This window comes from Alternaria burnsii (assembly GCF_013036055.1).
Source record: "Alternaria burnsii strain CBS107.38 chromosome Unknown 732, whole genome shotgun sequence".
Classification (NCBI taxonomy): Eukaryota; Fungi; Ascomycota; class Dothideomycetes; order Pleosporales; family Pleosporaceae; genus Alternaria; species Alternaria burnsii.
Genome location: NW_024066113.1, coordinates 163693 through 178717, shown reverse-complemented (window position 1 = coordinate 178717; position 15025 = coordinate 163693). Strand labels below are relative to the sequence as shown.

General features: G+C 52.0%; 6 protein-coding genes across 6 annotated transcripts; 4 read left to right on the top strand and 2 right to left on the bottom strand.

The window, feature by feature from the left end:
- Positions 1–1566: 1566 nt before the first annotated feature.
- On the top strand, positions 1567–2197 carry GT037_005523 (uncharacterized protein; the record flags this gene model as incomplete). Its single annotated transcript, XM_038930570.1, has 2 exons — positions 1567–1824; positions 1880–2197. The coding sequence occupies 2 exons, from the start codon at positions 1567–1569 to the stop codon at positions 2195–2197; spliced, it is 576 nt and encodes a 191-aa protein (XP_038786259.1).
- Positions 2198–3296: 1099 nt separating this feature from the next.
- GT037_005522 (malate synthase) lies at positions 3297–5109 on the top strand (the record flags this gene model as incomplete). The annotated part of the gene is made up of 4 exons (XM_038930569.1): positions 3297–3660; positions 3710–4134; positions 4185–4969; positions 5052–5109. 4 exons carry the CDS (start codon positions 3297–3299, stop codon positions 5107–5109), a joined length of 1632 nt encoding a protein of 543 aa, XP_038786258.1.
- Positions 5110–5939: 830 nt separating this feature from the next.
- GT037_005521 (40s ribosomal protein s8-b) lies at positions 5940–6648 on the bottom strand (the record flags this gene model as incomplete). Its single annotated transcript, XM_038930568.1, has 3 exons — positions 5940–6474; positions 6523–6591; positions 6644–6648. 3 exons carry the CDS (start codon positions 6646–6648, stop codon positions 5940–5942), a joined length of 609 nt encoding a protein of 202 aa, XP_038786257.1.
- Positions 6649–8842: 2194 nt separating this feature from the next.
- On the top strand, positions 8843–10488 carry GT037_005520 (uncharacterized protein; the record flags this gene model as incomplete). Its single annotated transcript, XM_038930567.1, has 3 exons — positions 8843–8939; positions 8999–9061; positions 9122–10488. The coding sequence occupies 3 exons, from the start codon at positions 8843–8845 to the stop codon at positions 10486–10488; spliced, it is 1527 nt and encodes a 508-aa protein (XP_038786256.1).
- Positions 10489–11743: 1255 nt separating this feature from the next.
- On the top strand, positions 11744–12232 carry GT037_005519 (uncharacterized protein; the record flags this gene model as incomplete). Its single annotated transcript, XM_038930566.1, has 1 exon — positions 11744–12232. One exon carries the CDS (start codon positions 11744–11746, stop codon positions 12230–12232), a length of 489 nt encoding a protein of 162 aa, XP_038786255.1.
- Positions 12233–12899: 667 nt separating this feature from the next.
- GT037_005518 (uncharacterized protein) lies at positions 12900–13417 on the bottom strand (the record flags this gene model as incomplete). The annotated part of the gene is made up of 3 exons (XM_038930565.1): positions 12900–13131; positions 13190–13321; positions 13371–13417. The coding sequence occupies 3 exons, from the start codon at positions 13415–13417 to the stop codon at positions 12900–12902; spliced, it is 411 nt and encodes a 136-aa protein (XP_038786254.1).
- Between the last annotated feature and the right edge of the window lie 1608 nt (positions 13418–15025).

Genomic DNA, 15025 nt, shown 5'->3' with positions numbered 1-15025 from the left:
CGTTGAAGCGGGGTTTGCCTGGGCAGCGGAAGAGGTGGGGCGTTGAAGGGACACATAAGAAAGCTAGCTTCGAAACTGCAGGTTTAAAGTGTGTCTGATGGTGATGTGGAGGCAGTAAGAGGCTTAAAGTCGCTTGAGGCAGCCCAAGAACCATGTGCAACGTATATTAACGTAGCCTTCTTCCTTAAGACAAGGCAACTGGAGGTGGCGGAGCATAGGGACACCGTCGTAGTCGGGATCGTCGTTGTGCCAATGGTATCGGTTTGGGTGGATGGAAAGGACGTTGTCGGGCTGTCATCTTGTAACGTTATCTCGCTTGGTATACAATAAACAAGTTCTCTGAAAGTTCGCTGCAGAACGTCGTAGAGCAGACAAGGCAGAAAGTTGCTGATAAGCTAAGAAAAGGTTGGGATGCTCGTGTAATAGCGTTTGATGAAGAGTGATTAAGGCCTGCCAACGGTCGAATGCAAGCTTTGTATCGCTATCTTGCGCACTAGCGGCTTGTGCGCGGTCAGCTTGTATGCACTTGGTCTCCACTATAGTTAATCCTGCGTAGATTACTTCTGAGCAAAGGATACGCGAGAGTGCAAGACAAACTCTTGCTAGAGATCCTTCCCTGCGCTGTCATCTTGATAACTTGCTCTGATGTGCTTCCTCTATCACACTACGAGAGGATACGGAGGGTCATAGGGCGGTGCGGGCGGCGGGCGGCGGGCGGCGGAGGTAGCGGTTTAACACGTTCAGCACTCATGCTCGATCCGTGTCCCGTCAAGGACACCCCACTAGACGTGTTTCAAAGTCAGTGCGGTAAGTAGAAACAGAAGAGCGGCGTTTGCGGTGGCGGACTTTGAGGAAGGACTCAAAGAAGACTAATGGTGTATAACACTTGCCGGACAACAAACATGATGTTTGTCTCTTTGGCTATCCTAGGAGATGCGCTCTCATCCTCGCAGAAGACAAGCATTCTTGGAAAATATGCTCTGCGTAGCTGCTCTCGTGTACGCTGCACTGCGTTGACCACAATTCAAACGGTAACTTGTTTTGCCTGAAGGTTGAGGACGTGATGTGTAAGGCCGGACAGGTACGAGATACCAAGGCGGTGTGGATGCTGCTTTTCCCGAGTACGATATTGTGCAACACAGTTCTAATGGACCAGGCATTGGAACCATTGGTATCGACATACACCTACCCACGGTCGTCCATACAAAAGGACAGAATCGCGCTCGACATCTCAATACATGTATGTCGTACCACTTTCTACAAAGCATCATACGAGCATCAGTAATCCAGCATCGCGAGGCGGAGAGTATCGTATTCCGGTACACTGACGTAGATCTTCCTAAAATTAGGCGCGGGATGCCTAAATGTGGGGTGACTAATGCAAGGCAACCTGTCAAGGTCCTGGTTGACGGAATATCGTGGATACTCGTTCGGGAAGGCGGATGTACGGTGATGGTGATTTTAAAATTGGGAGGCCTCAAGCAATGTATTGTGTATAAGAAGGGCCAAACTGAAGCTCCATTTTGCTGGACACTCACGGTCAGCACTTCAAAACCTACCATCAAGATGCACTTCACACAAACCGCCTTCGCAGCCGTTCTGGCAATCGCATCTTCGGCCGCGGCATCTCCGCTCGCAGCCCGTCAAAGTACGCTTCAAGACTTCCAAGTCACGAGCGTGAGTTCCTATAGCCCGTCGGGACGGCCCGGCAGCTATCCATGGGCCCAGATCACAGCTTCCGTGACCGACCCCAATGAGATCAACCTCGGCACATCACAGTCTGATGGCAGCAACGTAACCGTGCCAGCAGGAAGCCAAGGCCTCGTATGTTCATCCTCTTCTCCCAAATATGCCAATACCTCCACTAACCCGAGCCTAGAACTGCAAAGCGCAATGGTACACCAAGGGCGAGTCACCCCTCGACCGTACCTGGCCATGCGATGCCACGTCCAAGGGCTACTGGGTCATGAACGTGCTTGAGGGAAGCAGTGGTTTCGCAACCGGTAACTTCAACCTGAAATTTACGCACGTAGCCGATTTGGTGTATCGGGGCGAGGCGTTCACGGAGTCGTTCGAGGCGGAGGGACACTTTGCGGTTGGGGAGAACCTTTCTGGAAGCTGTGGTGGAAGCGGAGTTTGTTCTTGGGGCTTGAAGGATGCGAACACTCCGTTCGAGATTGCGGTGACGAAGGTGTAGAGGATGGCAACGAGGCTTTTGTGTGCTTGATGGTGATGGAGGAAGGGACATAGTATGTTTCGTGACCAGCTTACCTATACGAGAGGTTAGCTAAAAGCGACTGAAGAGCGCACTGATGGGCTCAATGTCTATCGAAGATGCGACATACCTCTATCATGAGATCTACAAAAAATACATGTTCATGATAAAAAGACGTAACCTGCAGCAATCATGCTGTTGACGTTTCTACCATGTGTGTCTAACACTGTGAAGGTTTTGAGTGCTAGGCATACCTCGGCCACGCCTGAGAGCATTATATCTGTTCCTCATTGACACGGACCAGAGGGCAAAGCACTCATCGTATGGTCTTGTGTGACGCGCTCTAGTTCATTTCTTCTGCATGTGCTGCGATGCTCGGCTGGTGTTATTCCCGCTATACTTGCCATGTGCGAATGACGACTGATTGACGTCTTCGCTCAGCGATCGACACAGCCTACCGCTAATGATCAGGACTGAGAATCATAAAAAGGTCGCTAGACTCCAGCATCATTGTGTAAGTGCCGTGGTAAGAATGCGCAAGATTACATACCTGGATGCGCCATCGGAAGTGGCCGGCGAAGCTGTCGGCAACGCGATTGCTATCAAGCATCAGCATCGCGACTTCCGTCAATTGCCGGTGCAGTCCGCCTGCAGCCTCTGCTATCCACATATCAGCGTGAAAATCATTACTGCGGCGATATCGCGCAGACATTTATCGCGTTTAATCGTCTGCTAACCCACTGTTCGTCAGGGTTTGTTGTGCTGATCGGGCGAGTTAGTGCTAACGGGTTGGGTTATCCCCGCATCTTCGCTCGGGACTTGGCATCGTCACAAGCTCGAAGCTCCCCTCCCCCGAACCTGGGCCTGGAGTTTACCATTCACGGCCAGCCGACTAGCCTGCATCGGTCTGCCGACGCAAGATGATCCTCGGCCCAGACGTCAAGATGGGTGACGTTTGTATCATGAATATATTATCTACCGGCCGCCCAGCCCTCTCCGCACGCTGCATACTTGATTGCATTCCTCTCCTCGTACCCTGAAGATATTCATCAATTGTACAAGAACATATACATATTCCATAATGGCAGCTAGCGCCGACAGTATTCTACGAGAGGTCAACATCCTCGGCGACCTCAACGACCAGAACCGTCACATCCTCAGCAAGGACGCCTGTGTCTTCCTTGCGCTCCTCCACCGCACATTCAATGAGCGCCGGAAAGCGCTGTTGCAGCGACGAGTAATCCGACAAGCTGAGCTCGACAAGGGCAACCTTCTCGACTTCCTCCCAGAGACCAAGCACATCCGCGAGAACGATGCATGGAAAGGCGCACCACCAGCGCCGGGTCTTGTTGACAGGCGCGTCGAGATTACTGGCCCGACAGATCGCAAGATGGTTGTCAATGCCCTGAACTCGAATGTCTGGACATATATGGCCGACTTTGAGGGTATGTACATCATCGCCTTGAGCAGGGAATGACAGCTAACGTCTCCAAGATTCATCTGCGCCAACATGGGATAACATGATCAACGGACAACTCAACCTCTACGACGCCATCCGCAAGCAAGTCGACTTTAAGCAAGGCGAGAAGGAGTACAAGCTCCGCACTGACCGAACACTGCCCACACTCATCGCTCGTGCGCGAGGCTGGCACCTGGAGGAGAAGCACTTCACAGTTGATGGCGAGCCCATCTCGGGTGGACTGTTCGACTTTGGCCTCTACTTCTTCCACAACGCACATGAGCTTGTCAAGCGCGGAACCGGACCATACTTCTACCTGCCCAAGATGGAGTCGCATCTTGAGGCCAGGCTGTGGAACGACGTCTTCAACCTGGCGCAAGACTACATCGGCATGAGGCGTGGAACCATCCGTGGTACCGTCTTGATCGAGACCATCACCGCTGCTTTCGAGATGGACGAGGTATGTCCCACTTCTTACTTCTATCCAATGCTTTGACTAATTACTCCCAGATCATCTACGAGCTCCGCGACCACTCCTCCGGTCTCAACTGCGGCCGCTGGGACTACATCTTCAGTACCATCAAGCGCTTCCGCCAGAACCCCAACTTTGTCCTCCCCGACCGCGACTCCGTCACCATGACCTCACCCTTCATGGACGCCTACGTCAAGCTCCTCATCAAGACATGCCACAGGCGCGGTGTCCACGCCATGGGCGGCATGGCAGCCCAGATCCCCATCAAGAACGACCAAGCCGCCAACGACGCCGCCATGGCCAAGGTCAAGGCCGACAAGCTGCGCGAGGCACGCGCTGGCCACGACGGCACATGGGTCGCCCACCCGGCCCTCGCAGCCATTGCAAGCGAGGTCTTCAACGAGCACATGCCTGCTCCCAACCAGATGCACGTCCGCCGCGAAGACGTCCACATCACTGCCAACGACCTCCTCAACATGAACGTCCCCGGCAAAGTGACTGAAGACGGTATCCGCAAGAACCTCGATATCGGGCTGTCCTACATGGAGGCCTGGATCCGTGGCGTAGGCTGCGTTCCCATCAACTACCTCATGGAAGATGCCGCCACCGCTGAAGTCTCACGCTCACAACTGTGGCAGTGGACTAGGCATAATGTCGAGACTGCCGAGGGCAAGAAGGTGACCAAGGACTACGCCCTCAAGCTGCTGAAGGAGCAGGCGCAGGCGTTGAGTGATAAGGCGCCAAAGGGCAACAAGTTCCATCTTGCTGCGAAGTACTTTGAGGGACAGGTGACTGGTGAAGACTACGCCGAGTTTTTGACTTCGTAAGTGACTTTCTCTCCATTCACCCTATGAGCTGGACTGCCAATGGTAAAAGATGGATTCATGTGCTAACTATATGCCCAGACTGCTCTACAATGAGATTACGAATGTAGGTCCGCCCAAGGGAGCCTCCAAGTTGTAGTCTTTTGTCATGGTTTTTTCTTCTACTATCATGAGTTTATCCACTTTGCTGTTATCCTTGTAAACCTTTATACCAATGTTCCAGACCTTTCTAAAGTGGAAAAAAAAAAGAGAAAAGAGTTGTGTTTAAAATCAAGAAATGCAAAGAAGCGTTCCACCATCATGTTTGCTGTTGTCATAAACACTACCTGCACTACATTTGCGTTCCCACACCGCCGCTGCGCTGAGAAACAAGAAAAAAAGTAGAAAAAACCTCAAGCATGTGAATCTAAGCTGACGCGGCTACCACCATAGGTCGGTTCTCCGGTCGCGGCATCGAAGCTGTAGATGTGACGAAACGAAACGTGTGCCGAGGTGCATGATCCAGGTTGTCGGGTAGAAAGAGTGCGTGGATGGTAGGGATGGGGCTTGGTGAAGAGTGGTTGGCATGGATAAGAAAGAGGGGTTGGCATGTGAAAGGGCGATGGGATCACCTTGGGAAGTTATGCATAGTGATGATGATGATTAATGGTGCACTATGTATAAAATTCTTACCTCGGTCACCGGATTGAACGTCGTGGGAGCGACGGTGATGGACATATGTTGATGTGGTATGTCAGCTTCATGATGTTGAACTGATGAATGGTGTGCAGTGGTAGCAAAATGGACGTAAAGGAAAAAAAGACTCCACATGAACATTTGAAACCCATTTCATCGTAGTCTCGTGGTATCTAGAGAAGTGGCGTTATGATGCCTCGTGCATTCAGTGTCCCGCGACTATGCAGACCAGATACATGACTAAACACCCATTTTGACCTGACCAATGCACCGAAGAAGCCCCAAATATCACCTCTACTTCCTGAGGAGACGCTGGTAGAAAGCAAGCTCCTCACCCTCGAGGACGTAGCCGTCGCAGCGACCGCTCTGGCCGGGACGGGAAGAGACAGCGGCGTACAGACGACCGGCCTCGAACTGCTTCTCAACAGCGTTCTCAATCTTTCCTCCATTCTTCAAGCGGTCGGCCTGCTTCTTGGTGACCGAGTTGGACTTCTTCTTGTCCTCCTCCTTCTCACCGGCCTTGACCTGCCTCCTGCGGCCGAGCGAAGAGCCGTAGTGGGCCTCGTACCATTGTCGGAAGGGGGCGGCATCGATCTGGACGATAGCGGAGCGGGTCAGGGTGTTGGTACGGACGAGCTCGTTGTTGGAGGGGTGGTAGACGACACCGATGACACGGGTCTTCTTGGCGATGCCCTCGGAGCCCCAGGAGAAGTTACCGGCTTCGAGACGAAGGGCACGGAACTTGCGGTTGCCGCCACGGGTGCGGACAAGATGAACACGCTTTGTGCCAATACGGGTGTTGGCAGGCTGGCGGCCCTTCTCGAAAGCCCTGAAGCCATGTTAGACATGACTAGAGAAGCGATCGGGTTATGCATACCTCTTCTTGCGGTAGTATGCGCGCTTCGCACCGGACGCGGAACGCTTGTGGCGAGAGTCTCGTGAGATACTGGCGGGTGTTAGTGCTTGTACAAGACTGAGGGTGAGGGAAGAATAGATACCCCATGATTGCGGTTGTTCAGAAGACGCTGTCCGACACAATCAAATTAGCCTTTGTCCTCGATTGCAGTTGAATGAAGCCGCAACATTGCTCCCACTGCCCGCAGAGCCCCCCGCCTTGTATAGCCAGGTGTAGAAGGATAGATATCGAACGGCTCGCGTGCGACCATACACTTCGTCTGACGGCGGCGGACCAGTCGCGGGGCAGCTTCGAGTGTCGCAATGCTGAACGGCTCCGAGTATTCGAATAGAGCGTGTTCTGTAGAGCGTACCTGATGTCGGGTCTCCTGGTGCAATCTGTGTTGTCGTAGGGTTAGTTGGCGCTTGTCAGAAGACGAAGAGGAAATTCGCGAAACTCATTTTCGCAGCTGCGTTGGTGCCAAGGGACGCTAGCAGTAAGCGAGCAGGTGGTGGGCAGTCGCGCTCCGCCGCCCCCATCGATAAGTCGGACCATCACCAGCCCTTACCTTCTACTGCCAGCAACATCACAGATCCCGCGTCGATGAAAATCAAGAAAGATGCAGCTGCGGCACCGGAACCTCTATCTCTTGTCAACTGAGCGGCATCGCATCCTACGGTTGGTGGCATTGATTACAGCATCAGGATAGCAGCTTGAGATGCTCACTAGACTGCAACCCAATGACCTAGCTATCAGTCAGGAGTCACCAACTGGGCGGGCAGTACCTTCTTGATTATGAAGAGTTCTACAATCAACCGCTATGCCGAATTGCTGCTTTGCAACTTTCTACATCGATCTCTGAGTGTCGTAGCTGCTAGCCGCACGTGGCACGCTAAGGTTGTATCTTCCTCGATATTTACTGATGCTGCTGATCTCACCAATTCTTCTTGTTGTATACGGCAACGCGGCAACCGACCCGTCTCGAAGGAGCTGTTGTCGATGCTGTCATCTCCAGGTAGGTCAGATCAGCGGCCTCTGGTCCCCAAGGCCAATCATGAACACCCTTCATCGTCTTTGTTCCCGCTATACGAAATTTGAATTTGGCAAAAGAAACGTTAACGCCGGTGATCCAAACAACACCCCCCGATTCAACATACCAACATAACTCCTTATGCGAAAGCTCGGAGCGACATCGGGAGCGAGGCATACGCCGGCTACACGCATGAACCTTCCGCTATCATCCGTGAAAGCAGCCGCATGATCAAAACATCAAGTCTCCAAAGACCTTTCCGTGCCCAGATAGTATCAAGCCCAGAGCACACCGACAAATGCAGGTCCGCTGATTTGTGGGTTGCCACGAGGGACGTTTCTAGCGGGCGCCTGGAAACATACTCTACACATCTTTACCATGTGTGTCTGGTTTTGCATGGGAGGATTGCCGCCTGTATGGATCCGGGTGAATGTCGTTCACGCCACCCGTCCCGAGCGTTTCGCATGGTCTCTCCGCAAACCCAATGTTGTGTCGACAAGTCGTGTTTGCATTGGAAGTCCATTGACTGCATTTAAGTTTTGAAAAGGACTTTTAGTTCGTCGTCGAGAAAGCTTGCACAAAAAGCATTAAACTGTAGATCGTAGGTACGCACTAGTACCATGGAACATGACTAACCATGTATGCTTAGCTCCTGTCATGTCGAGATGATCATGAGATGCCGCACGCACCGAAGACAGCATACATCACTTACGGATTGGCGCCCTGGTCGGCCACATGGCGTTTCTTCATGATCCCTGCTTCTGGAATCCGTTCGACCTGGTTGTGGACATTTACCAAAACCTGCGCAATCGCGACTCGTTCGTTCATGGGGGAACGCTGTCAGCTTTGCAGCAGAGTCGAGTGTTGGACAAGGGTCAAGGTTCGCTAAGCTACCTAGAAGGAACCAGCCGCTGGCCAACGTCCAGCTGACGTATAATATCGCGTTCCCGCTCCGGGTAAAGCCATCTCCACACTCGGGCGTTTCCAATCGGCACAATAACGACCCCAGCTTCTATGAAAGTCTAATCAATAGCAATCTAAGTAGATGCTGTGTACCACTGTTCTAGTCTTTATCTCAGTCACCGGCCACTTCCTCGGTATATGTAGAACGCGGAGATTTACGATTCATCCTCTTTCTATGCTTGCTTAGATTCCGTATCAGGTATTGAGAAGGGCTGTCACCTGGATGAAATGTAAGGCTGCAGATTTCCTGCTTCTCGTGGTTACTATTCCCGCATTACGACCCGATGATATCCATCTCCAAGGACTGCCATGCGCATCACCTGCTCTGCTATCGATTTCCCATTGTACAATTTGTTGTGCCTTGGCGCTATTTGGATAGGTGTTACATCTGCACTACCATCAGCGGGTAGGCGCCGGACGTTGGTGGTCGTAAAAACAAAAACCTGTTGTGCTAATCTGAGAAAGAACTACCCGACCATGGATCGGCAGCGGCAGCGGGAAGCCTGAACTCAATAATATTGGAGCCAAGTGAGTTGCATTGATGAACACCAGTTTTCGATGACTGACGAAACGTGTGTTACCTCTTAGACTCTAACTCTGGTACATCAACAAATGCTGCGCCTCCGCCGGCTGTCCGATCACGCCCTCTTAACTTGATACCTTCGCGGCCTATTCAGTCTACCCTCAGCAGTCTGTCCTCCACATTAGGGCCCATAGCTCTGACGGTACCTTCACCCGTTATCGTCACAACAGCGCCTTTGCCATCCTCAGTCGTAGCACTCAACCCGCCATACGCATTGCTAACAGATGTGACAACCATATCAACCTCGTCTCAAGGAAATGCTACAGGGACGCTACCAATGATATCGACAGTTCAAGGCCTAAGACCAATCCCACCAGCCGTGACGGAGGTTGGAGACCCGAATGGCCATCATGAGATTCCTGAGCCCAACTTCAGTTCTACACGGCCATGCAGAGGATGTTCGCCAGTATATGAGATACCTGCAACAGGGTGGCTTGATACCCCGGTCGGAGAACAACATGGCTCTACTATCCAAGAAGCGCCTGCGCAAGCAACCACGGAAAGACCTCCGCAGGTAACGATATCGGCTGGTGCGTCCGACATTGTCGTCGATCAAGACCCAAGCGGTGGTGGTTTTGTAGTAGGGGGTTCTCTTACTCTGACGCCTGGCGACACCGTTACCATTGGAAACACACCTGTGGCGATCGAGACCTCAGATGGCAAGACCAAGATCGTCGTTGGTACTACCATCATCTCGTTGCTGCCTTTCCAGTCCGCAGCTACGGATGTGCCCGTCTCGCAACCACCGATACCACTTCCACCAATACTCACTATTGGTACCAAAACCATCGCACCAAATTCGCAGACACAGTACGTGATCGCAGGTCAAACCCTTCTTCCTGGAGGCGAACCACTTACGATATCTGGCACAACACTTGCCCTCGCATCTTCCGCAACAGCGCTCATCGTCAACGGAAGAACGACCAGTATCACCCCGATCTTTGGCAACGTATATACCACAGTTGCAGCTGCTTTAACTTACGGAAATCATATCTACACGCCAAATCGCGCTGGCTACATTGTGATGGGTCCTGGTACAACTCTTGTTCCAGGCGGCGCCCCCGTCACTGTAAACGGCACGACGCTGAGCCTAGATCATAGCGGAACTGCTGTAGTCGTACAAGGAGCTACGAGAACCCTTCAACCCATTACTACAATCGCCACATTGACGAGGGAGCCAGATCCGTTGGGGACAGGGTGCGGTGTAAGTGGAGGGAGCTATCACGGGCAGTCGAACGGCTATTTGTACCCCACAGGAGGCCCGGTTATCGCTGGTACGGTACGAGCCCATAGTACGATCGCAGGAAGCTGGCCGGCAGGCTTGCTGTTGCTGGTCTGGTGGGGTGTGGGGATTCTCACAACCCGACTATGAACAGGGTCGCGTATTCCTCCGCATTGAATTTATAGATGTTTGCGTAATAGACCTGTCTTTGCATTGGGTGGCGTCTGGTTTGCGAGTCTCTACTAAGAATACGAAAACTGCGCTGCATCGTTGGTCGGCCATTCGGTGACAAACGTAAGCTCGTATCATGCTGATGTTTGCGACAATTCCACGTTGATGTAGACGGCGCTGGGTCGCTGACGCTGCGTAATGCGCGTAGTATTGTAGCTGATGAACGCAGAGTCATCGTCTGTCGCACATCGCAAGACTCACGATCACGACAGTCAGATGACAGCTTGTGCCATCGAGAAGGATCTGTGAACACGATCGTGAGCTTGCAGAAAATCACTCACCTGCTGTCACATCATCACCCCCTATCCACACCGACCACATCGTCGTCACGCGGGCGCGCCCTCACCAAACATCAAATTTTCGTCGCCAAACCTCCAAAGGCATTCTTCTAACAGTTAACGGACATGTCGCACAAGGTAAAACAGCGACTTTACGTACAAACATCCACTCCCAGTGCAACAGCAGAGTCTAGCCCAAAAGCACAGAAGCAAACTTGGCATCCGACGGGCAACTGGGCGGCGGGAAAGGCCCTGCGTGGATCAGGTACACAGCGTGGTGCGACGAAGCGTGGCAGCCAATAACAGAGTTTTCCCCCGCCATGCCGTTAGCTGCTAGAAGACTGCCTTTGGAGGACACGAACCGAAAACTCGTCACCGCGCCTTTACACACACGATGCGCCCTGACGAAATTAGCCGCCGACGGGAAACGCTCCGGCGCGCCTTCGGAAAAGACGCACCATGGTAGGGCGTGGACACCTGGTGGTCATAATGATCGTGGCACGGACCCTCTCACGCCCTGTTAAGGTGTTCGATGACAGGAATTCTATGGGTTTGTCAGCCCTGTGGCCAATCAGAGCGGCGGACGCCACAGAATCTCACGATCGTTTCGTCGACATGTGCAGGGCGTGCGCAACGGTGTGGTCTGTTAAAATTTTGGCGAAGAGTTTTGAATGTAAGGTGTGACCGGTGATGCTTGGCAAGTGTCATAGAGAATATTCTGGGGGATAGGCTGGGGGAGTATAAAGGGGATGGTGGGTACGTGAGGATGAAGGACATTAGCACAGTAAAGCATACTACAAGCAAAGCAACTACTACTACCATTACTACCAATCTTCGATCGCATCTCAAGCATCAACATCACATCGATCAACACTCCAACACAAACAACCACCAAAATGCCCAACTTCCTCTCCTCCGTCGCGGCTCACGCAAAGGCCCACCACGAGAGCATCAACGCTGCCTGCAACGCCTACTACGGCGGCTCCGTATCCACCTACAACAGCCCCGCATCTTCCACACAAACCTCCCGCAACGCCTCCACCACCTCCAGCCAACAGCGCAACCCCACAAACGCCTCCAAGGCCTGGAAAGCCCTCAAGAAGCACCACCAAGAGATGAACTCTGCCTTTGCCGTCTACTACAGCCCCAACTTCTCTCCCTCCGCATCTCGCTCATCATCTACTGCGAGTAGCCCGAGGCAGAGCGGCGAGGCATCCAGGAAGAGCGTCGGTGCTGCGCCTGCTACTTTTGAGGAGAAGGAGGCTGCGCAAGAGGGACCCAGGAACTACCAGAAGGCCTGGAAGGGACTCAAGAACAAGATTGTTGAGCACCACAGGAGCGTCAGCAATGCTTACGAGCACACCTACGGTGCTCCCCACAACTAGGAAACGACTTTGCGAAGTTTTCTAGGGGAGAGAAGATCAGAGCATATTAATATTGGGAAATCGGTCAACAAAAGTGATTCTTGGGGGATATTAGGATGCGCAGATACCCCGGGAAAGGGCGAAACAAAAAGTGATTTTTGGGATGCGCATATACCACTGGGATTACGAGGCGTTTTATAGGACTTGAGTTGAGATTAGGGAGATACTGGGTAATGTGGAGGACAATAATACTATGATCATATCTGAACACTTCTGCTTTCTTCTGGCTGTGTTGCTTGTATCGTTTTGATCCTTCTGGCTGAGGCTTTGAGAAGATGCTAGGAGAAGACGGAACACTGATGACTTGATTGCCTCGGAGCCACTGTATTGGCCACGTCTTGTGAATACAATCAGCTCTTTGGTGATGTTTCATATTCAGCATGTGATAGAGCTGACTCCACATGATCACCCAAGTTATTCACTCACATGCAAAAGTCGACTCGAAGTTTTCCAAAACAACGCCTAGTATTAAGTACTAAAGATAAAGATAGATATCCACTCCATAGAGTAGCATAAGGAGTGACTTGAAAGTTAACCCGCCAGCCTCATTATCTCTTGAATCATCTCTTCAAGTTCTCCCGTCGATGAACAATGCGGCTCGTCGCGAATGTACAGCTATACTGGCTGCTTAGCAGGTAGCGCGGTATCCAGCGCCAACAGTATTGTCGCCAGGAGCCGCGTTCTTGCAAGCATTGTAAAAGGCATCGCCAGAGATAGGTCCGGATCCTGCAGCCTCAGTGCAAGCGTTGTTGTACATTTGAGCGCTGGAGAACTGCTTGCATACAGTCTCGGTGAGTGTTGCAGCGCGCGCGTTGTATTGCCAGCCGCCGTCGTTGACGCAGCAGTTGTGAGCCACGTGTCTGAGTCGTACGGTCAGCTTTAGAATTGCTGGAGGAGGCAGTTGGGCATTAAACTTACTTGCCAGCGGTGGATGGGATGAATCCAGCGGCAGTGGCGGCACCACCAGCGACGTCGCCGGCGTGGTCTTTGGCACCCTGCTTGGCCTTCGCACGGCCACGTCCTCCCTTGGGGGCAGCCTCGACGGCGACGCTATTCGATGGGTTAGCGAGGTAGGTGAGATAGTGTGAATGTTGCATACCTCATGGCGGCGAGGACCACGGCAATGGTAGAGAAGTTGAAGTGCATTTTGAAGATGGTTGGGATGATCGAGAGATCTGAAGGAATGTGGGTTTGGTAAAGAGAGTGTGGTAATGAGTGACTGAAGCTGATTGCTGTGATGAGTTGAAAAGAAGTGAACCGTGAGGTGTTATATACACATTCCATCAGCGTAGCCACCTCGATCGAGGGAAAGCTGACGAGCGTAGAGGACCGATTCTGAAGCACCGCGGTGCGTGGCCATTTCCGGAGCATCGCCTTCAACTTCCACGATCGTGCTCCTACCCTGGATGTACGAGAGAGTTGACACCGCTCTTACAAGCAGTGCGGAGAGACCAACTGGAATTTCGCCGTGGTGTCTTACGATCGCCACCACGAGTGTATCTTGAGTTGAGTGAGTCCTAATTGCGTAGCCTTACCTCGCTACTCAGTCTGGTTTGAATCGGTTGACTATTCGACCAGAGATGAAGTGTTGTCTGCCCAGCCCAAAGCCGTACTAGTAACTAGTAAATTGCTCAAACTGATCGATGCGTACTGCTTGAGACGAGCCAGGACTACAACTACGTGACACTTGACGGCCGCATCTCGTATTGTGGTGTGGAAGATGAACGTTTCGATTTCTCAAATGAGTTAACTATGAGTACCAGTGTTGCGTTGCTAGGCTTGTTCACCTCGCTTACCACCATAAGCACTAGGCGGCCTTACTGGAAAGTCGAGCACCAGAACCCACTTGGCGCGTGACAGTCAGCCTCCTGCACTTCTAGAGCAGGAAAGATAGGAGAGATGAGTAATCTAGAAAGAATTTCTAGTTGGAGAAGCAGATAAAGTAGGCAGTCATGTCGTGAAGACATTTGGTACTCCTTTGAACATATGCGAGCATACTGCCACTATACTGTAGATCAAATTCTGGGCATGGAGGCTTGGATCATTGGGCTGGACATTGGCGTTAATCACTTTCCTGGACCTCAAATCCGTGGTGAAGTTCTTCTGCATATTATCTGATCGTGTGATTCTCGGGATAATATTTTGATGGGCCACATGTACCAGAGGACGAATTCCAGGCTACGGGTGCGGATGAGTCGAGATTTCTCCAGTTTTCTGCAACAACAATAGAGATGATCGACACCCCTCGAACGAAGAGGACAACTCCTTTATGTCAGCGAGCGGAGCTGGACTCACGATGCTGTACGAGTCCTTTGAACTATCAGTTCAAAATCGAACGATCGTGTAGTGGCAAAGCTCTTCTGCTTTGCCAGTCTCCATGGTGTCGACATGTCGAACCCATTCCGGTACGAGCACAAATGAAATAAGAGATAATACGCAATAACTGAGGCTCTTCGTGGCGCTGCGGGTCGGGAGCACGGTACCCGCGTCGCGCTACAGATGCTTGTCATAAATTAGGTTTGCTCGGCAAGGCGTATTACATAGGAGGTCGGTCCGAAGAACTAATCCCTAGGTCTTTTTGGCACTAGCTTTTGCTTCCACGTACTATTTGCATCGTGACCGTAAATACTTTGAACCAGTGGGCGATACCTCGGGATATACGTGCCCCAGGCCTCGCACGCACGTACAGGATAAGACCACGGATCTGGAAAGAGAAGGTTCCTAGCAAGGCAGTGCCTTCCGGACAGTCAGCAA